The following is a 21,991-nucleotide window of genomic DNA, read 5'->3' on the forward strand; positions in this document are numbered from 1 at the left end:
CTGTAAGGAGCTTTAGCTTTCCCTACTGGTCCTTCCAGCCTCTCTCCCCCTCCACTCCAGCTCTTGTCTATTGGATGTGAGGACGCCGAGGGGCATACCATAGCTGGAGCAGACATGTTGGGGGGAGCGCTCTAAAAGCCAGCTGGCTGTGAGATTCCGATGAGTATGACTTTATTTTTGCACCTAGATGAAAATGAGCACTTAACCTTTGTAGTGCTGGGATAGACCAATTGCAAGGGTTAAGAATTTTTTTTCTGCAGTTGTTCTTCAAACTCAAAGTTCAGTTGGGCTTTAAGTGTGTTTATAGCTCTCCTATTTGTCTGGAACTTTCACCTTGTACCCACAAAATATGGCTTAATTACCATACAAGACATTCTCACAGACATACAATAAACTTAGGGCAAAGGATCCTTTAAAAAAAATTAAACTCTTACTTTACATTTGTGCCTACAGAATATAGACATAGAGTTCTTACATTGTATGAGGCTGCCTTAGAGCCCGTTAACGCACGATGCGTTGGGGCTGCACTGGGCGTTTCTTCCAGGGCAGCCTAACACAAGACAATTTGCCTTTTTCCAGATGAATTCGGTTGACACCACCACATTGTGGTGCTGTGTGGTGGTGGTGCGTGCTGAAACAAGTATGGCATGCAGTATTTTTTCAGTGCAACGTGGTACCACGTGTGACCATAAAACTTAATGAAATGTCATTTGTGACATTTCAATATGGTTCTAAAAAGAAACAGTGCAATGCATCTTCAATAAGCACATTAGCGCTGGGCACATGCACACCATCAGCCGTGTGGTGTAGGCTGCTGGTGTAAATGGGCTCTTAAAATAGAAGTAAAATCCCTTTTTGAAAAATTGCTAGATGTTAGAGAATCTATATACAGAGTCTATTTTGCCCAAAAATGATGTTCCCCATGCTCCTAGCTATTTGTGTCTTTGTATGTTCACTGCATGACTTATCCATTATGCAGTGTACATTCCTGCTCATTCTCTGCATGCTGGGTAGTGCACATGACATAATCAGTGGCTTTCAAAGGACCAGACAGGAGCATACAACTGTCTCCCACCTCCTTGCGCAGTGCTGAGTGACGTCACCCCAGAACTATGCAGGCAGCGTTGAGCTGGATCACTCTGCCCAGTGCTGCTGGCATATAGTAGAGCATGTTACTCTGACAAAGTGACATGCACTGACACAGTTCTCTCTAGACCCAGGGTACTGGACTGGAGACCACATCACATGTATGTTAGGAGAAAACCATACAAAAGGCACTTTGAGTTTGGAAAACCATGGTCAGCTTATGATAATGCAAGGTATTATTTATCATTGTACCTTAGCATTGTTACATGTTGTCAGGTCCAAGCTAGCAGTCAGCCAATTTTGCCAGGAAGGCTGGCATGTATGAGAGTGTTTTGTCGGATGGTATGAACTCATGTGGGAGGTTTAGTATTGACCATTGTTTCCCCAATACATTAAAGAAAATGTTATTGTAGCTTATACATATACAGTGTAGTGCATTTGCCTCCAAAGATTGCAGATGTCTGCATGCTGGATTAAAGGCTTTTGTGCCTGCGCTGTACTTAGTGATTCAGGCTGCTGAGCAGTGTAATGAAAGATTTGTACATCTCAGTTTACTATTTTAAAATGTTAATAAATTGTTTTGTGGATTTTAGAGGACGTAGGAGATGTGAATACATTATCTGCAGGATTTTCTGTCTTAGTGACATCTTTACAAAAACTATATGTGTCCACATGGACCTGATATTAACATTTTTAAATATTTCACAATACATATTGAGTTAAAAAAGATACACTTCCCCTTCATCCACTTATTAGCAGTGGGTTGTTTACATACATTGTAATGGAACGCTTCCAGTTGCAATCGGATGTATATACATGTCTTGTAAAGACTGATGACAAGACTCCTGTTTCAGTGAAGTGACTGGGGTCTGTTCCACTTGCTCTTTGGCAACTAGAGCCTGAATTAAATGTGATACTGCGTTCAGGATATCTCAGTTCTTTATTGAACTTTATCGCTTGGGTTTTTTTTTGCCGTTTTTTTTGAGTGTGCTTAAAGCTCGACTCCAGGCAAACAGCTAAATACACAGATGAAATGCGCAAATGAGAGCTGTTTTATCTGCCAAAGGATTTGTATTTTTCTTTCCATCCTAAGCTTAACACAGCTCTGTCCCGCAGCACTATGCAGTCTAGAAGGGGAGGAGACCTGATTGTTCTCAACAGTTTTACTTACAGGTCCCCTCCCCACCATGTAACTGGACAGTGAAAGAAAAAGCTGCACACTGATGAACTCATCTTTCTGTCACTCTGCTGTCTCCTCCTATCAGCACAATTCCGTGTGCTACTTCTCCATTACCCTCTCTAAAGACCACTCTACAGTAGACTGCAAGAGGCTGATACCAAGTCCAATTCAGGTATTTTCACTGTTTACATAAAACGGTACATTTAATGATGCATAATAATTAGAGAGCTGGATTAATATGCGTTTTTTTCTATCTTTCTAGAGTTCAGCTTTAAGCCACAGTTCTGTTTGTATATTTAACAGTGGGAAATTATAACTGTAAAATTTACTTATAGGGGATATGATAATTGTGTCACCTCTTAAAGGAGAACTATGGAATGAGTGAAATACACTCATCCCAATAGTTAGAGCCGATGTGTGACACTGCAGAAGTTACACGTCGACTCTATTGATTGAGAACGGAGCAATCACATACCTATGATCACTCACTTCCCGATTTTCTCCCTGCAGAGAGCGATGACTGTCACTCACTGCTCCCCGCTGCAACGCAGCTCTGTGCTGTCGGGATATAGAGGGCAATAGCCCACTATTTGCTGAGTCTTAGATCACAGGAGGACCAAAAAAGGTTTGTCCATAGTTCTCTTTTAACTTGATATGTTATATTAATCTGTTCAGTGCATATTGCGCCAACATTTTGTTACGACATAGGAAGTGATACAGTGCGTAATAGGCTTTTATCCACTGTAGCATGAGAAAAATTGGCCAGACATTTTTAGCCTTCCATATTTCCTGCACTGACAACTCTTGTTAAGCTTCATTGTCTTGGTTGTTGTAGGCTGGCGATCAATGGCAAGAGTACAAAAACTACTCTGCACAGGAACCCAGATAACTGCATGGAAGATCCATTTTTTTTTTGCCCAACATCCTTGACTGTTACATATTGCTGTGATAAAATTAATTATGAGGCACATTATACATCCTGAATCATATGGCAAACACTACTACTACTTTAGAGTTGAATGAATGAGATTGTGTGTATCTTTAAAGTAGTAAACATTTTTTCCTGGCTGTGTGACTAGACAGTCATAGAATTATATTGTTTTCCAGTCGTTAATTCAATTTTGGCTTATTTTAAACATTTTTTTTATCCTGGTTACTGTGAATAGCCTTTTAAATTATTTATTGAAGCAGGATGTTTACAATGGAAATTAATACCAGCAGATGTATGGATATGTCAGTGTAATTTAATTAAACACCAATTTTTCTGTCTTAGAAGACTGTTATGTAAAGGTTGTTAATATTTATGGAGCTTATATCCAATTACAAGTACTCCCTGCAGCCCACACATGGTACATGTCATACTTGGCCAGAATGGCAGTATGATTATCTGATAACTGAAAAATTTCAGGTCAGTTACACTTTTCCAGCCAATGAGAATTTTCTGTACTGAGTACGCTTGTTTTCAGTGCTGGGAACCTGGCACTTGTAGTTCTTGCAATTCTTTCCATGTAAAGCAAGTTAAAAATAAACTGTGTCCCCATTCATCCCTGATCTCTCCGATGTCCCTAACCTAGTCATGCACATAGCAATATGAGAGTGATTGAACATTTGATTCCATATTATCCCGAAACCACAAAGCAATCGAAGACCTAAAATGGTGGTTTTGATCATGTGCACAAAATCTGAATTGCCCCGATCAAACTCATCGAAAAATCGGATTACTTACAAAATTCCCATAGTTTTTGCCATTTTCCATTTGGTGTTTCAATGTATTGTACTGAAGCTGTCATTTTATTGCCCAGTTTCAGCTTCACAATTGATTAAACACATGGGTGGTTGATTGCTTAGTTTCTGGTAATTACTTGGGATTGTGCCATTCCCAGGGGACGGAAGGTGGTTGAAACTAACTCAAATTTCAACCACTTACAATCAACTAACAGTTGAACATGCTATCAAAAGTGGTTGCTTCAAATCAAGCATGGAGGCAGTGGCGTCACAATTGGGGTGCGGCCCGCACCCGGGTGACACCAAAATGACTGACAGTCATTTTGGTGTCACCCCCCTCTGAAAAGTCGGGCGCTCGCTCATGGACCGAACGCCCGACAGTATCAGGAGAGAGGAGGGGACCCGGTGGCATACCTTATCCAGCCGGGCTGACTGTCCACTCCTCTCTTTTCCGGCATCCATCACCCAGATGGCCGCCGTCGGGTATCAGAAGATTGCCGCGTGTGCGTGATGACGTCTTGGCACCCGGAAACCGCTCTGGGTGTCACCCAGCCTCGGGACGCTCCTGGATGGAGGAATCTCCCACTGTGCAAAGCATCAGTATCTTGCTAGTCGGCCCCACTGGCTCTCAAAATACCTGAACAATCTGATTGGATGCAGGCATTGTTCAAGTATTTTGAGAGCCAGCAGGGCGGACTAGTAAGATACTGAAGCTGGGCCCAGTGGGAGATTCCTCCATCCACATAGTTTAGCGTAGATGGAAGAATCTGTTGCACTTTTTTCCTCTTACCATAGAAAATCTGCAGATAATCTATAGGTGTGGCCTACAGGTATAGGTATGGCCAGCTTTACTGTTGATCAAATGTTTGACTGCTTTGCGATTTCAACAAAAACTAACTAGTTCAATCAAATTGCCATGTGTATAGCCAGCTTAATACTCAACCTAGCCCTTAAGCTTAACCCTTCACATAACATGAATGTTCTACCTAACCTTAAAAGAAACCTGAACTGAGTAAAACATGGCGGGAGTCATTGACCTCCTTCTGAAAATGATAGTTGCTTAGCAGTGTTGCTGATCCTCTTACTTCAGTACATTCTGAACCACTGAACTGGAACAAGCACGTGGCAAATGTCAAAGTCAACTCAGAACTTCTAATTTGCATGCCTCTTGCAAGTCAGAGACTGAAAAGGAACTAAGAATATTAGATCAGCATGACAGCAAGGCAGCTAATATTTTTTAGAGGGAGAAGTCAGACATGTCAGTCATCATATTCTTTTAGCACAGGTTTTCTTCAACGGTAACAATGAATTTTATCCCATATCCCATAAATTTCAATTGTATTCCTAACCCGATGCCTAACACTAATTAACCTTTGGAATGTTGTACATACCTTATCTTGGCACATACCTTACCTTGGTGCAAACCTTATATGGCAAAATAACTGACATACTGACCCACGTGCATCATATTTGTGTGTGTATATATATATATAACTTTGCACGATATTCTAATTATTCGAGTTTCACCTGTATATATATACACACACACACACACACACACACACACACACACACACACACACACACACACACACACACACACGATAGACAGTGTATAGAAACGTAGAGAAAACTGAATGGATCTTCTGGGATTTTGATGTTTAAAAGTCTAGATAGGAGAGAGGATTTTTGCATAGGCTCAGCTGAATTTCTCTGGACTTCGCTGATACACGCTCTTGCAGCGGCAGCCAGCTTTCTTCTCCACTAATTTATTAATAATATGGCTGCTTGTGTTCAGCTGCTCTTTTGATTTTGCCATACAGCAGTTACAAGTCAAGCTGTAGCAGGGATATTTTAAGTTGCTTCCAATTAATCCGAATTTATTTGTAGAATCTCCTGCATTTACTGCAGAAACTGAGGTAAAGCAGGTACTGTGATGGTGATGAGGATTTAAAGGTCGTGGTAGAAGAGCATCAGCAGGTATTGGTAATCAGAAAAGTTTCCAGCTTAGAGAAAGGGGTGGGTAGGGGCACTGGATTGGCCAACTGATTGTCTGCTTATTTATTCATGAGACAATGCCAGGTAGCAGACTCAGGCTCTGATGCCTACTGAAGCTGACAGCTCTGCTGGCTGAAAGAGCACCAAATAGCAGGCATGGAGCTGTCCCCAAAGCACTTTCATAAAAGAGGGAAGATCTCAGCAAAAGCCTAAAGGGAAGGAGACAGAGATCCAAAGCAGGTCAGAGTGGAGAAACGGCAGCAGCAACAGCAGCCAAAGGTGGAGGGAGGGGAGAAGACAGTGGGGGCTGTAGTCCCTCGGTAGCAGAAAAGAATATATTAGAGGATACAAGGAGCTACAAACACAAGATTTGCACTGATCTGTCAGCAGCAGCTCTGCATCAGTCTGCCTGCGCTTATTCCATTCTTACTGAGATACTGTGCTGCATTTGGGTGCCATGGGTAACAGTTTGTCCAGCAGCATTCCTACATTTCCCAGAGGAAGCCAGACAAGAATACACAGATTCCATCAGCAGCATCACATCAAAGGTAAGTAGATGAACTAACCATTGTCTAATACAAGCCTAGAGCCGTGCACGAGCAAGCACACCCTCTCCCTGACAGAGAACAATGGGGACCTCCAGTGCTGAAGTGCCTGGAAGTGGTAAGAGATGCTTATAACCCTACAGGTGTCTTCTCCAGATGTTTGCTGGGATTATGTCATCACAGAGATGCTGCTGTATTCTGCTCTCCTTTCTTTGCATTTTTGTAATCTTTCACATTCATGTATAGCTCATGGGCATACAGTAATGTCTCAATTACTTTATCACAAGATGTCTAGTTATGGGCACATTGACTCCAGGAAATGCAGTTGTAATGATGGATTTTATTATGCCACCGTTATCACGGAGATATGTAGAGCTTACTGTGTCTACCACATTCTCTCATTTTTGGAGGATATTCAATGAAGCTTACATATATACAGTTCTTCCATTCTAATCATTTTCGAACTTGTGACTATGTTTATTTTATCAGATTTTAGTGCTATGCATCATTGAGGGAAAGGTGTTGGGGGGTGAATAAAGTGCTCCTATTGATTGGGAAACTGGCAACATATTTAGTAGATACGGACTTTCATTGCCCTTGGGAATAGTGGCCTTACAGCAGCACGAGGCTCAGTGTGTCTTTTACTACAGTCTTGCTAGTCCTTACATTAATACATTTAGTTAAAGGATATTTAAAACCAAAAACAAAAATGGAATATGTATTGCAGCTTACCAATTCTTAGATGTGGTGGCTGCATTAGTTTTCTTTTTTTCAGGCTAAAGACATTCTCTGCAAGTGCAGAAAAATGACTTTTAATCCTGTCAGAATTCCATTGCCCTTGACTCTTCCTGTGCACTTAGCAGATATTTTTTAAACATTGTTATCAGCTTTCCCAGCTATGTTCTGTAAACTACAAAATGCCTCCCATTTTGTAATGTAATGGAGGCGTTTGCAGTCAAAAATAGGAGGAAAGCCTAAACCTACGGTGAGAGCACTGCTCCTTCATATATAGAGTGCAGTGAGTGGACTTTGTCACCCTAGGACAGGAAATGTGTCACTGGCAGTATCAACAGGTGGAAAAAAAAAAAGAATGCAGTCACCAAAACGTATAACTGGTAATCTTAAATATGTTTTAACCTTCACAGAAACACCTTCTATAATTGTAACTGAACTACAGGTTCACTTTAAAGATTGAAAAGCATTACCTAAATTTTCAGGGCAACACATTTTGTTTGGCTTTTAGGGGCTAGGTTATGCTAATAATTATTCTGAGAAAGAAACCACCGATACAAGCTGCCATTCTCTGACTCCTGGCCTCTTTAATTGTGCTGCCCCTTCATCTTAAGGGGTATCGTCACTACACTTCCTATGTATGTAGGTAAAAAGTGTACACTGTATATTATAAATGGCTCATTTTCTCACTTTCTTCAAGAATTATTTAAGAATAAACTGTAATATGATATTAAACCTCTAGTTCGTCCTGCCAAGGCCTAGGTATTTATAGTTTTTCTGCACTCTCTGTCTGAATTTGGCTTTGTGAAGGTTGATGTTACTTGTCATAAGTCTAGCTTGCACAACAAAGTATGAAGTGCAATTCCACAAAAGCTTTTAAACGCAGTCTGCCAGTCTGCTATACACAATGACGATGTGAATTGCCTTTGCCGACTTTTAGCTTTCCAAAGTGGGTTGTATGTGACAATTTAGAGCATTACTTGTGATGCAACGGTGATCAATAACATCATTGTGCACTGAAATCTATGTCAGAGTTGTATTATAAGCTTTACCAGAGCAACAGACACAGGTCATGTATCAGCAATGAGAATTGTAGAATGTTACCAAAATGGAAACCCGCATGATCTTGTTTTGTTTTTCTGCATTGATGGAGTCTTCCATTAGTATGTATTTTGTAGTCCAGTGTCCTGAAGAACAAGTGTAATAACCCATTTGTTATCTATTATACTTGTGATTCTGTAAAGAGAACTGAAAAACTTACCCACTTAGCAGTGCCTAAAGTCCAAACGCTTTGATTTACCAGGGCCTTGCCGAGCCCAGTTCAAAGTTTGGTGAACCCGAACTTTGTGGCAAATCCCATTGATGTCTAGGGTGGTGAATTCTGCTGGCCATTTCCGGGGCTCATAAGCAAACTATGTCCCCCAGCATCCTTTCGTCCAGTGAATGTCAATAAACGGATCCTTAGACCGCTGGAGGCAGGAGAAGAAGTGGCTGTTGGGACCGGTCTAACAGCCAGGTGGGACTGAGGATCGGGTGAGTATATCTTTTTAAATTTTATTTCTAGACCAAAATGAGCACTAAAACCTTGCAGTGGGGGGCATAGCCCCACTGCAATTGTTACTTTTTACATGCCCAGAGTTGTTCTCTAATAGGTGGTTGTGGTAAAATAGGGACACTACCTGGGACTGACATTTAGGCTGGGTTCACACTATTCCTTGTGTTGCTGTGAGTGTAGTAGCGCACATGCATAGGTGTGAATCGGCCCCTAGGGCTTGTTCACACCATGTGCATTGAGGTGCATTTTTCCTCACACCACCGCAGATATATGGCGTGAACAGGGCACATAAAAAAACTTTGTGCCCTGTTCACACCATACATATGCAGTGGCGTGCAGAAAAACGCAAAAGAGATGGTGTGGACAAGCCCTTAGGGTTGAAACTTTTTCCCTGCAACACTTGTTAGGGTCCATTCATTTAGAATGGCATCCCAATGCACTAAGGCAATGCAGCTCCAACACATTGTAAAGCACTATCGCACATTGTGGTGCACTGCATTGGCAAAAGTGGTACATCTCCATTTAGTGAACATTTTGGTGCATTTCCAACTTATTGATTTGAATGGCCTGCCTTAAAGTGACACTAAACTCAGGAGTTAAATCTTAAAAATGCATTCATGTACCCCAACTATTAACAAAAATGTATCTTATTGGTGTATCACTCTGCTGTAGATCCTCAGATCATCTCTGAATTGGTGCGGACACTGTCCTTCCTTCTGGAGGGTGGCTACTCTTGTTCCTCATGGTACCTGTGTGTGTTGTAATGTAGCTACTGCTCCACGCTCACTCCTGTGATAGACTACAATCTCATGTCTAGTTTACTAATTTGTACTGAGATTGTAGTCCATCACAGGAGTGGGCTTGGAGCGATTGTACCCATGGACCCTGTATGTGTCGTAAAGTAGCCACCACTCCAAGCTCACTCCTGTGATGGACTATAATCTCAGTACAAATTAGTAAACTAGACATGAGATTGTAGTCTATCACAGGAGAGAGCTTGGAGAGGTAGCTACATTACAACACACACAGGGACCATGAGGAACAAAAGTATCTATAGATATATATAGTTACATATCATATATCATTTCCATAATATATTCCAATGTTACCCTCAGGTTTATTAATTGTTAACTGAAGGATATTTAGCCACAGGCTACACTGGCATTTAAATCTCCCTGCTTTGGTGCACACTGTAATCAATGGGATTTTAATAAATTAACTGTCAACAAGCAGTAGCAACCTGTGTATTCCCGTGTCATTTGTTTACAATGGGAAAATGAATAATTGCTTATAAACATCAGGCATTTCACTGTCAGCTGCTATTTTGAACATCACTGTGATCAACCAAGGATTGTTTACGTTTTTCCCAGAAGTATCCTTTTTTGTAGTCCGTGCATCAAAAAGTCACATGTTCAGGGTCAGAAAGAAAGACGGTGGAAAATATGACAGCACATCTGTGTATCTGGCCGTTTATTTATTACATATATCTACAGAATAAGTAATAGGCCATCTTAATTTTGATAAAGTGTTGAATAGCAGAATTCATCTTCTTTAAAATTATACTTTATATTACTTTACCTGTGCATCTGGGTAGGTTGGCTGGGGCGGGAGAATAGAATGAATCATCTGCTAGCTTGTTATCTCAAAGATTCTCTAGGTCCAGGATTTACCTACGTTGGTTTGTATCTCCCACAGTATTGTAATGAATGTGTCACTCTCACAGTTGGATTACCCATTCATTCATTCTACAATATGACGAATCCATTGGGGGAGTGTGACAACATCATTTGGTTTAGTAATGGCTGTTGTGGTTGGGCAGAAATTAGAATTCTAGTGGGAATTCGTGGGAATTAGCGTTCCCAGGAGAGATGAGAAGCCAGATGTGATTCAAGCATGATACATTATTTATTGGTAAAGTTGGTCTCTAAGAATAAACTTTGTAGGTCAGTAAGAAACGTTTTACAGTGTAGTACAGACCAAATATTCCAGACTATAGCCCCCTAACCAAGGGAATTTTCATTTTGAACTGAATCAACTGGCTAAACTTTAGGAAATCTGTCAGTTATGGTGAAGCTTTAACCTTCCTATCCCTTAGGAAAAATATATTATGCAGGATAGTGGTTTGCAGCTCTGCTTTCCAAGAGTTTCTGCAGCAGCTGCACAGTTGATTATACAGTGGTGAAAATATGTCACCACGGTCCTCGTTATTATATTTCATGTCATCAGGTCAGTATTCATTTTCCACCCTTTAGCTTCATGTGCCTAGTAATGCCTGTGGTTTCCCATTTACATGAGAAATAAACAAAACTGATAGGATCTGACAGATTATGCTAGGTTTAGAGGCACAGTTTGAAAGCCTGAATGTCAGTGGAAAAAGCTCTTGCTTCTGGGAGTAGGTTTTATTTCTTATGTTTTCTGCACCAGTTGTAACTAATTGTCATACCGACAACACTAATCAAATATTTTCAAGCTCACCAAAAGAATAAGAATAATACACATGTTTCGAAGGGATTCCAGCATTTCTGAAGTGTTTTCTAATGACCCAAACGTTCCGACACCATAATACTGTAATGCATAGGTTCTAAAAGTAAAACTGTAAAAACAAAATTCAAAATCTTCCCGGTGCAAATGAATCACAGCAAGCCATCCTCCTTAATTGATTCCACCTGATCACACTGGGGCAGCTCCACAAGGCATGAAACCTTAACATCTATGGAATGACAAAAAAGGAGAGCGCCCACTCCATGTGAAGGATCGTTTAATAATTTGTTTTTAAAAAATGGTAATGTACTCATAAGAGAAAAGTGACACAAGCATATTCAATGGCTCCCATCACAGGAGGCTATCGCCCATCAGAAGCCACAGCGCAGCCAAGTCAGCTCACGACTGAAGTCATCTTCCAGCAGCGGGTGGAAACGATCTGTCACATGGAGTGGGCGCTCTCCTTTTTTGTCATTCTGTAAAAATACTTGTTACCTGCCTGTTATGCTTATCCACTGGTTTTAGTTCTTTGAGCCACTGACCCAGAAAAAGTACGCTGATCGCAAAATTTAAAAAAAAGTATTTAGCAATTACCTTCCAGGGAGCTGCTGGATTTTTTGAGACCTCCTATCCTTTCTACTCGTGATTTACCTTGTAGACATTCACTGACTCCCAATAGTGATAGACAGACTTACACTTCATCTATCTTCTTTTTGATAAATTGTCTCATTTGTCCAGGGAGGTTTGGGGATACAGGATACCCCAAAACAGCAGCAACAATTCCCTCCTTTCAGTAGTATCTTTAACCTCTGCCACAGGCTAATGCAGATTTAGTAAACCCGTTGTGCAGCTACCTTTATGTATCTTTATCCAGTCTTGCAGGCTAGTTGTGGACCTTTTAAGCCCAGGCGGGCAATGTGTAATTGTGGACAAGTGTATTTCCACTTTTGCAGTTAAATTGGGATAACACTTATTTGATATTAGTTACGTGTTCCCATTCACATAGCATGAGCTATTCACATAGCATAATCTTCTCCTTCTTTGTGATGTTAGCAGGGGCTATGAGGGTTGAGGGGTTTGCATTATATGTTAATGAAGTTAATGAGAGAAACAGAATCCTCAAATTTCAGTTCTAAGTTTTCCTATCAGGACAGATCACTGTGAAGGTGCTGAGAAAAACCTGGAGTCAACCATGTCGCCTGCTGCAACAAAACATAGAAAAGCTAATACAGTGATACCTTGGTTTAAGAGCATAATTCGTTCCGGAAGCATGCTTGTAATCCAAAGCGCTTGTATATCAAAATTTTTTTAAATTGTGTTTCAGTATGCTGTATGAATTGAAATGCATAACAAACATATAGAGGGGTTTTCTTAAACTTGACTGTAAAAGTGGAAATACACTTTTAGATCGGCTAGCAATTAACTAACCAGAACTCTTAGGACTCGGGCAGCAGGACTCGGGCAACTCGAGGTAGCAGACTTAAGAGGCACATGGACCTTCCAACACTACATCCTCTCCAAGCAAAGCCTTGGAGGCTATGGACTCCTTTCAAGAAGGTTTCCCCAAAAAGCTGACCTCTCTGACATAAACCTCTCAGTGACTGGCCAGGGCAGAGTAGATACTTGTAACCCATAATATTGCATCTCCGCACGCTATCTACTAGAGAAAACTCCCCAGAAGCAGGCAGAAGCAAACAATGCCCCTGGGCTTAGGTGAAACCTAACAAACCCAGAGGATGTAAACAATCAGAGCTCAGGCTGGCTACAGCCAATCTGTCTACCCTAAATTTAAACTAGGGACACTCCAGCTTATGACAGAGTTCCTACTAGTCCTTCTCTGCATACATGTTTTAGGCCACTGACTTAGTGGGCCATGAAATCCAGGTAGCTAGTATTTTCTTCTGGAAAGGTCTGAAGTAGCAATGTCCATGTTTCTCTGATAGGTTTCCTGTAAGCACAACAGGCTTCACAAGCAATAGAAACTGTACCACAGTGGCGTAGAGATTAGCGCTTCTGCCTTGCAGCACTGGGGGTCCCTGGTTTGAATCCTGGCCAGGTCACTATCTACAAAGGAGTTTGTATGTTCTCCCTGGGCTTGCATGGGTTTCCTTCCTCACTCCAAAGACATGCTGGTAGGTTAATTGGCTCCTGTATATATTGGCCCTCATATGTATGCATGTGAGATAGGGACATTAGATTGAAAGCTCCTTGAGGGCATGGACTGATGTGCATGTGTAACTATGCAAAGTGCTGCGTAAATTGTCGGCGCTATATAAATACCTGTAATAAAATACCAGTATATTGTGAATCCATATCATCATCCTGCTTGTTATTGTTAGCAGCAGCCTTCAACCATCTGTTGCATAAGCAGTTTTAAAACTGTGATGTTGAGGTGTTTCTTCCTCTAAAGTCCTGGCAATGAAGGCAGAAGAAACCATGTTGTTAACATTTGTGGACAACACGTGGCTATGCTAACAGTCTTGCTAGAATTAATAAAGGGTAAAGAGTAATCACTGCTAACCTTATTTAAGATCAGCTATGTAGCTAAATGTCAGAACATAAAACTGATATTTCAGTCGCTGAAAAACAGACCAAATTGCAGATTCACAGGGTCAATCAAGTTATATTTAAAAGCAGCTGAAGCATGAAGCAGGTGAATTATTTTTAGCACTGAATTGATCTGAAGCCTCTATTTACTTCTATAGGTAAGGTTCTGCCTCCTACTCCAGAGATAATTTCTTCTACCTTTGCCTGACGCTGTCCCATGCTGTGTAGGCATTATGTCTTTTTATACCAAATGGCAGTCACTACAGAAGAAGTATTCTTACCACAAATATCTGCTATCACAGAGGATTTAATTGCTGCACTTATGTGAAATGAAGTCAAGCCATTCTTGATAAGATATTTCTGGGCATGGTGTAGTTTATTCCACAGACAGACATCATGCTGTCATTTAAAGCCTCCTATTGTTAATAATAAAATGTTGCAAAGAGAAGCAATGTGTAGTGTCCAATAGCAACCAGTCAGGTACAGTGAGGGAAATTTTTATTTGATCCCCTGCAGATTTTGTAAGTTTGCCCACTTACAAAGAAATGAAAGGTCTATAATTTATATCATAGGTGTTTTTTTAAATGATAGAAACAGAATATCAACCAAAAATCCAGAAAAAACACACATGATACAAGTGTTATAAATTGAGTTGCAGTTCAGTGAGTAAAATAAGTATTTGTTTCCTTTCCAACCAACAATAATTCTGTCTCCCACAGATTAGTCCTGTGAATTTAACCGTTTGAAGACCAGGTGTTTAGACCCCCTTCCTGTCCTTGCCATTTTTCAGTATTCAGCACTGTGGTACTTTGACTAACGTTTATTCCATCATGCAATGCTGTACTGAAATTAATTTTATACCATTTTTTGGGGATGTATAGAGCTTTCTTTTGGTGGTATTTAATCACCACTGGGGTTTAAATTTTTTATTGTAATTAGGAAAAATGACTGAAAATGTTTTTTTTACATTATGTTAGGAAACATTTATTATTACCCAGTTTTTTGGTAAAATATAAAAGGCGGGGTCACGTTGGGTAAATAGACACCAAACATGTCAAGCTTTAAAATTGCACGCACCCGCGAAATCGCAGAAAACTACCATACGCAAAATTGGCCATAGGCGACGCTTTAAAAGCTTTTACCGCTCATCAGTTAAGTGTTATCAGTGATTGATGACCCTAGAATGATTGCTCTCACTGTAACGTTCGCAGCGATATGTAACATGTGCGGCGTAATGGGCGCAATTGTCGTTTTTGCATGTTTTCGCACCAGGACCAGCAGGACAACGGTGGGGGGACACACACCGATCGTAACCCCATGCAAGTGATCCGCCGCCGGATCGCTGGTATGTAAACAGGCATCGCTGCCTGTTTTTAAATATCGGGCATTTGCCGCTCGTGCGCGAGGGGGGCGTGTCTGAACTGACGTCTAAAGATGCCCGCTCAGATATAGAGAGCTCCCGGCCGGCCGTTTTTTTACAACGGCCGGCCGAAATAATTAAAAGAAAGAACCTGGACAAATTGAGATAATCGACCGCACGTATTTTCGTTTGCGCATGCAAATCGTATGAATTTTGACGCATGGAAACGCCACCAAGCTTGCGAAAATCGTACCTGCTGGAAAGTCAAGTCATACGAATGTACAGTATTTGCGGTTGTACACTGCCCATCAACCTTACGAATATCAGAAGAAAACGCGATCGCATACGGAAATTGGCCAATATTCATAAGGTGTATGGGCAGCTTAAGAAGGTGCTCGACAACTCGTTATGTATGTAAAAGACACCTGTCCACAGAATCTCTTTCTTCCATTCAAACCTCACCTTGGTGAGAAAGAAACAACTGGTGGAGCGATTATTTGCACTCACTGTATTTTCTTTGGTCAGTCTGTCTATAGTGTGCTGCTTCTTTTTAGTGGCTATAAGTTACTGAATTGCTTTACCAACCTTATCATGTCTGTTTACCCATCTTTATGTCCAAAGCAGTTTCCAGATTCTGGAGATGTGGAGACAGTTGTTTTTTTGTATGGCAGTACCATCTTTCCCTTTCTTTTCCTAGATTTGCATTTTTTTCCCAGGACATATAGTGGCATAGATTGCAAGATCAAATTAAACTGACTGCCAAAGTGAACTACAACGATTGCACAGTTTAGCTCCAGGGCATTGCTGTAGCAGTGGTACACTTGGAAGCACATAGCCAAAAATTAATTATTTTTGTTATTTTTACTTGCCTTCTGTCAGAGTCATGGGTTCTGTTCATGATGTGGCTTTACTGTTGACAGACATGAAGTGGTTAACTAAGCAAAATGGTGTCAATGGAAGACTTAAGCTGGCCACACACCTTACAATTTATCTGCAGATTTTCTGTGGTCCGATGGAAAAGGTGCAACAGATTCCTCCATCTACACTTAAAGTGACATAAACCCTCAGATTTTTTAACATAAACCAATACTGTAATGTGTGCCTTACTGTAATCCATGGTTGTTTCCCTTCTCTTTGCTGTTCTTCCTTTTAAATCTGTATTTCTTCTCATGCTGGGGGAGAGCTTCTGTTTTTCAGCAGACTGCCTTGTCTCAGGAATGGATATATGGTGTCTGTGTGTAGGTTTGCAACCTGAGCCAGCACTACAGGAAGAGGCCCTGAGCTGAAAAGGGAAGTTCTCCCCCAGCATGAGAACAGATACAGATTTAAAAGGAAGAGCAGCAAAGAGAAGGGAAACTACCATGGATTACAGTAAGGCACACATTACAGTATTGTTTTATGTTAAAAAATCTGAGGGTTTAATGTCATTTTAACTGTGTGGATGGAGTAATCTCCACCTGGGCCAATCTGTTGCACTTTTTCCATCTGACCACAGAAAATCTGCAGATAATTGTAAGGTGTGTGGGCACCTTTTATACTATGCATTACTATGTGTCATCTTTAACTCAAGTACACCTTTTGCCTTCTGACTAAGGAGGGCACAGAGAAGCCCCCCCATTTGCATCGTCTGTACTGGCTTTTCCCAGCAGATACCAATTGCCAATAAATTGACCCTCGCTTGTGAACTGACAAGCAGGTGTAAAGATTTGACTAATTGCTCTGTCCCTCAGTTTAAAGGTGCCCATACACCTTAAGGTCCCCACACAAAAATCCCGCGATCGTACGATTATCGTAAGGTATGTGGAAGCCGTGAGACCTCTACTACTGTAAGGTCGCGTGACTTTTAACTTACGAACATGTTCGAAAACCCGCCGAGCATCGTACGATGTTCTGCGGGTGTGTAGCATGTTCGTACGATAAAAGCCGGACGGGACAGTGTGCGCAAGCGCGCACTGCCAGTTCGGCATGGCAGTCATCATCGCAAGTACGATCTGCCTATGCAAGATAGGCAGATCGTACATTTTTTTAAGTACCTTACAACCATCGCAAGACTAAAGTCTTGCGATGGTTGTAAGCTGTGTGACCAGCATTACAATTATCTGCAGATTTTCTGTGGTCAGATGGAAAAAGTGCAACAGATTGGCCCAGGTGGAGATTACTCCATCCACTCAGTTAAGTGTAGATGGAGGAATCTGTTGCACCTTTTCCATCTGACCACAGAAAATCTGCAGATAATTGTAAGGTGTGTGGCCAGCTTAATGCACACAGGAGCATGAATATTTTAGCTGGACCCCCTGGACATTTACAAGGCCCTACAATTGCATATGATCTAGCTAGATATATATTTCCTGCCAAATAACTTGTTATTGTGTGCTGAATCTGTGATTTCAACCTGGTCCTCAAGCTCCACTACAGCAATAGCAATGCTTGCCTAAGCTGGCCATACACTAATATTTTCTTCATTCAACCTGCGGGCTGAACAAAGAAAATATTACAGAATCCTCCATAATTGAGGAATCTCCCGCTGTCTTCACTATATTCTGGCTGCTGGCTCTGATCGTTTAAAGATTTTCCAACTGGCCCCTTTGATCAAGGGATGCTGGCCAAAAGGGTGCAGACAGCAGCACCCACTGTGCGAATTTCATCCGATGAACCTTGAATTATGTATGGCCAGCTTTAGAGACACTGTCATCTTCCCCATTCAGGACAAAATGACAGTGTCTTTACAAAGATGCCCCCCCACCTCCACTCACTGATATTCTCCGTGCCATCTCTGCAGCTGGCAGCAATACTCAGTGCTTCCAGGTATAGTGGAGCATGTTACCTCCTTCCATGTGCCATTGCTCAGGTCAAGCAGCCAATTCCTAGGCCCAAGCACTGTCACATGGCAGAGGGACTGATGTTACTGCTCCCTTAACAGCGGACACTGGGGAATCATGTGCGGACTGTAGCAGATCCCTGGCAAGGGGAATATCAGTGGGTTAAATGGACCCTTTGCAAAGATACTTTCACTTTGCTCTGATGGCTTGTTCACAACGAAAGCGTGTGCGTTCCAGAGCGGTAGCTGCTGGAATGCACCGCGATCGCTGAGAAACTTCCCCCTGCGTTTTGGGGTGGGAGGGGGCGTGGCGGTGCATTGTATTCAATGGCACAACTTCCACGCCCCCTCCCGCCCCAAAACGCAGGGGGAAGTTTCTCAGCGATCGCGGTGCATTCCAGCAGCTACCGCTCTGGAACGCACACGCTTTCGGTGTGAACAAGGCCTGAATGAGCAAGGTGGCAGTGGCTCTTTAAGAACACTGAGCAAAACACACCCCAGCCTGCTGATAGGAGAATGAGGGAGCTGTGGTAAACCATGAGCATATTGCACTTGTCACTCTGCCCTTTTTCTTTTTCAACATGTTTGCTCCCAGCACATGTGCACTGCAGCAGAGCCTGACCTACTATACACTCTTCCTTTCCAGTCTGAGCTCTGCTGCACAGGGAATTACAGGAGGCTGACATCAGGACAAATTTGGGTGCTTATATTGCATTTAAAAATACCTTCAAACATTTGTAATTAATACATAACTGTATTTGTTGGTGTGCATGCTTTTTTCCCCTGTCGAATACAAGTTTACCTAGATTTGCTTACACTCCAGACAATCGCAGGCAAATGTGCTTCAGATTTTAAAGCAAACATAGGCAGAAAAATTGCAGGTACCTCCAGGTACCAGAACACTGCCTAATGTTCCCTGTGCAGTGTCCTGGAACACCCAAAACGATTGGCAATCTCTAATGCAAGCTTTACCCTATTGATTCTCTTCAAACATATCCAGTTAGACCAAACCAAAGCTGTATCTGCTATGTGTATATAGTAAGTTGCACTCATTAGATCAGAGCTTCAAATATCTTTTGAATATTTCATATCCGAAAATAGTCGCTGGCCGGTGGTCCCTTTTGTCACTGGGATAAGTCAGCATTGCTCTTTTGCTGAAATGTTTCAGTCCACACGTTCTCTCATTACCAGGGCTATGCTACTAGAAAGGGCATTGTTATACTGCAAGGATTCTAAACCTTAAAGTCTCCAAAGAGATTTCAGTTAACATCCCACGCTTTTCTCTTTCTGTTGTCCTTTCATATTATTGCCATGTTCCCAGCACATGTAGCCAAGCAGTCATATATTAGTACAGACTGATTAACCATCCTTTTGAAACCTGGAGTATGACTCAGAGACACTGCAGGATGATATCACCAGTTAAGCTCTTTATATATTGTCTTCTTCCCCAGCTCTAAGTATCTAGTCCTGTTTGATACACTTGTGTTTACATTGTGAATGCTAGCGTACTATGCATAAAGATGGACGCATTTTAAGCTTCTAAACTATGAACTGCTCATGTAAGATGATTTGGGAAGTTCTTTAGAGGGAACCTGTAATTCAAGGAATATGCAGACTACTATTGCTGCAACTGATACATCATATGCTTGCAGGCAGTGAAATCAGAGAGTGCCTTTCAGCTTACTTGTTCTTGCTCCGTTAATATGAAAATATAGAAGCAATTAAATGCACAATAGCCAGGCAACCTGCATTTTCCAAAGGGAAAGTAAGCAATAGCACCCTCTGGTTTTTTTTTTTTGTACTTTAAATGAGATGTTTGGCCTACTGATGAATGAGTAAATGATGACTGCATAACATACATATAGCTGTATAATATAGACAGCCATAATAAAATACTGCTGTATTGGTATTAGTTGAGTTTTAGGGCTGTATACAATATCTTATAAAATTTCCATTGGTTCATAAAAGAAAGCAAAAGAACGTAGCACTTCACATGCTATATGTCAACTAAAAATACTTACCTAGGTAAGCTGGAATCTACAGATACCATTGTGGACTGGGCAAAAGAAAAGGAGCATAACAAATAACACTACAGGTAAAATCCATCCATATCACCATTACCTCTTACTAAGCTGTTACTATAGGTGATTGCTGTTCAGTATTATGTGTTACGTATACCTTCAGATCCTGGTGTAGGCTTTCATATAAATGTTGTAGCACTACATTCCACTTGTGTTTTAAACATAGAGATATTCTTGTTAATATCTCAAAATCCACTATGCATCATGTTTTAAATGGAGGCAAAGAGCATCACCTCCTGTGCATGTGGCATTAAACTGTTTTCAAAAAAGTAAAGCCACTCATCTGACCATTGTGCCCCCCCTCCCCCCGAAATGTTTAGAGATATTAATAACCTAAAGTATTGAAGCCAAAGGGTCAGAATGACAGCTGAGCAACTAGTGTTTTCAGATCAGCAACCACATGCTCAGTTTTTCCCTCAAAATAGGTTTCCTTAAAACCCAGTTGAACCTCAACATTTGAATTGGATAAATGCATCCCAGGTGTATGAAAACAAAAGGTGTGCAAAGTGTTAGTTTGTTTTCTTTAAAAATTAGCCACAGACTGAGTAGAAATGCCTGTCCCCGGTCAGCATGCTGCACACTGGGATCCTTGCTCTTTGTGGGGAAGCAGCAATCCGATATATCCCCTGCTGAGTCATAGCCAGAGCTATGCAATCAGCGAGGAGCTTGAGCTTTGCTGGTTGCAGATCTGTAGGTCGGACTCAACAGGGGGTGTGTTAGACCTCTGCAATGGGTTCCTTGCAGCAAAGGTCCGACTCTGCTGCTGGCAGGGGTCAGGCTTTTCTACTTTTGGCTGTGGCTGCTGGAGAAAGAAAAGTAACAAAAAACACTGAGCACCTTTTATGTTGTTGCAATTTGAATGCATTTAGCTGATATAAGCTGCAGGTTCAATTATGTAAATAACAGAACTTATTCTGTTCAGCCTTGTTCAATAAGGCATAAATAATAAATAATAAAACGCATCAATCACTTATCAATGTTGTGGTCGCTCTAAAGTTTTTTAAAAATTAAAATTTGCATTGTTAATGCGTGCCCTGGGTTACTACTGCAAGTTACTACTGTATATTTAGCTATTTTAAGGCTGCTTGAGGGTTGCATCTATCTATCTATCTATCTTATCTATCTATCTTATCTATCTATCTATCTATCTATCTATCTATCTATCTATCTATCTATCTATCTATCTATCTATCTACCCTTTTTCTTCACATGGAGAAAGCAGATGGCAGAGAAAAGCCAGGCTTAGAAACAGCAATTACTTCCAAATTGCATTTGCAGCTTAGTTACATTCTTTATTAGCAGGTTGTGACGTGGGGTCTGGCTTTGACTGGCATTATGGTCACTGTGTCTGAACAGAGAAAACCTGACACCAATGCCACTTGATAAATTCTGGTTTACGTTAAGAAGTTCTGCAAATCTGTGCAAGGTGTACATATCACTTTAGCAAATTCAAATTTGCAAGAATTCATATATTTTGCCTCTCCTTTTATTCTTTTCATAAATATTGCCCATTCATTTGTTCTTAATAGGACAGTTTTTATGCAATATATAAAACTTGCATGGCTATTTTCAAGTATTAGTATGAGACGTGGTTGGTATTCTCTGTTGGTTACTGATAATGCCAATCTATAAAGTATATCCAGAAAATGTTGGTGTGCTTGATTGTGAAATATTTTAGCCAGTGTCAGAAACAGGTCAGTTAAAGAACCCTAGAATACCATGAAAGGGACTGGCTGGACTGGCGCAGCACTAAAATACCTGGATGAAACCGGACTCGGATGTAGCAGGATGAAAGCGAGAATGGGGTGGACATGAGCAGTACTGAAATACTGAGCATGAAGGCTTTGCTCAAAGTTTTACATACCTGTAAACCCCCAGCAATG

General features: G+C 41.2%; 1 protein-coding gene across 1 annotated transcript in view; it reads left to right on the plus strand.

The window, feature by feature from the left end:
• The first annotated feature begins 6,127 nt into the window (after nucleotides 1-6,127).
• The window catches only part of NEURL1 (neuralized E3 ubiquitin protein ligase 1), a 182,485-nt gene continuing 166,621 nt past the window's right edge, over nucleotides 6,128-21,991 (plus strand). The window contains exon 1 of the mRNA XM_018553409.1: nucleotides 6,128-6,537. Coding sequence (XP_018408911.1) covers nucleotides 6,447-6,537 — 91 coding nt within the window. The 5' untranslated portion in view covers nucleotides 6,128-6,446. The remainder of the gene's footprint in view (nucleotides 6,538-21,991) is intronic.

This window comes from Nanorana parkeri, unplaced genomic scaffold, assembly GCF_000935625.1.
Source record: "Nanorana parkeri isolate BGI_ZX_2015 unplaced genomic scaffold, ASM93562v1 scaffold119, whole genome shotgun sequence".
In the NCBI taxonomy this organism is placed as follows: Eukaryota; Metazoa; Chordata; class Amphibia; order Anura; family Dicroglossidae; genus Nanorana; species Nanorana parkeri.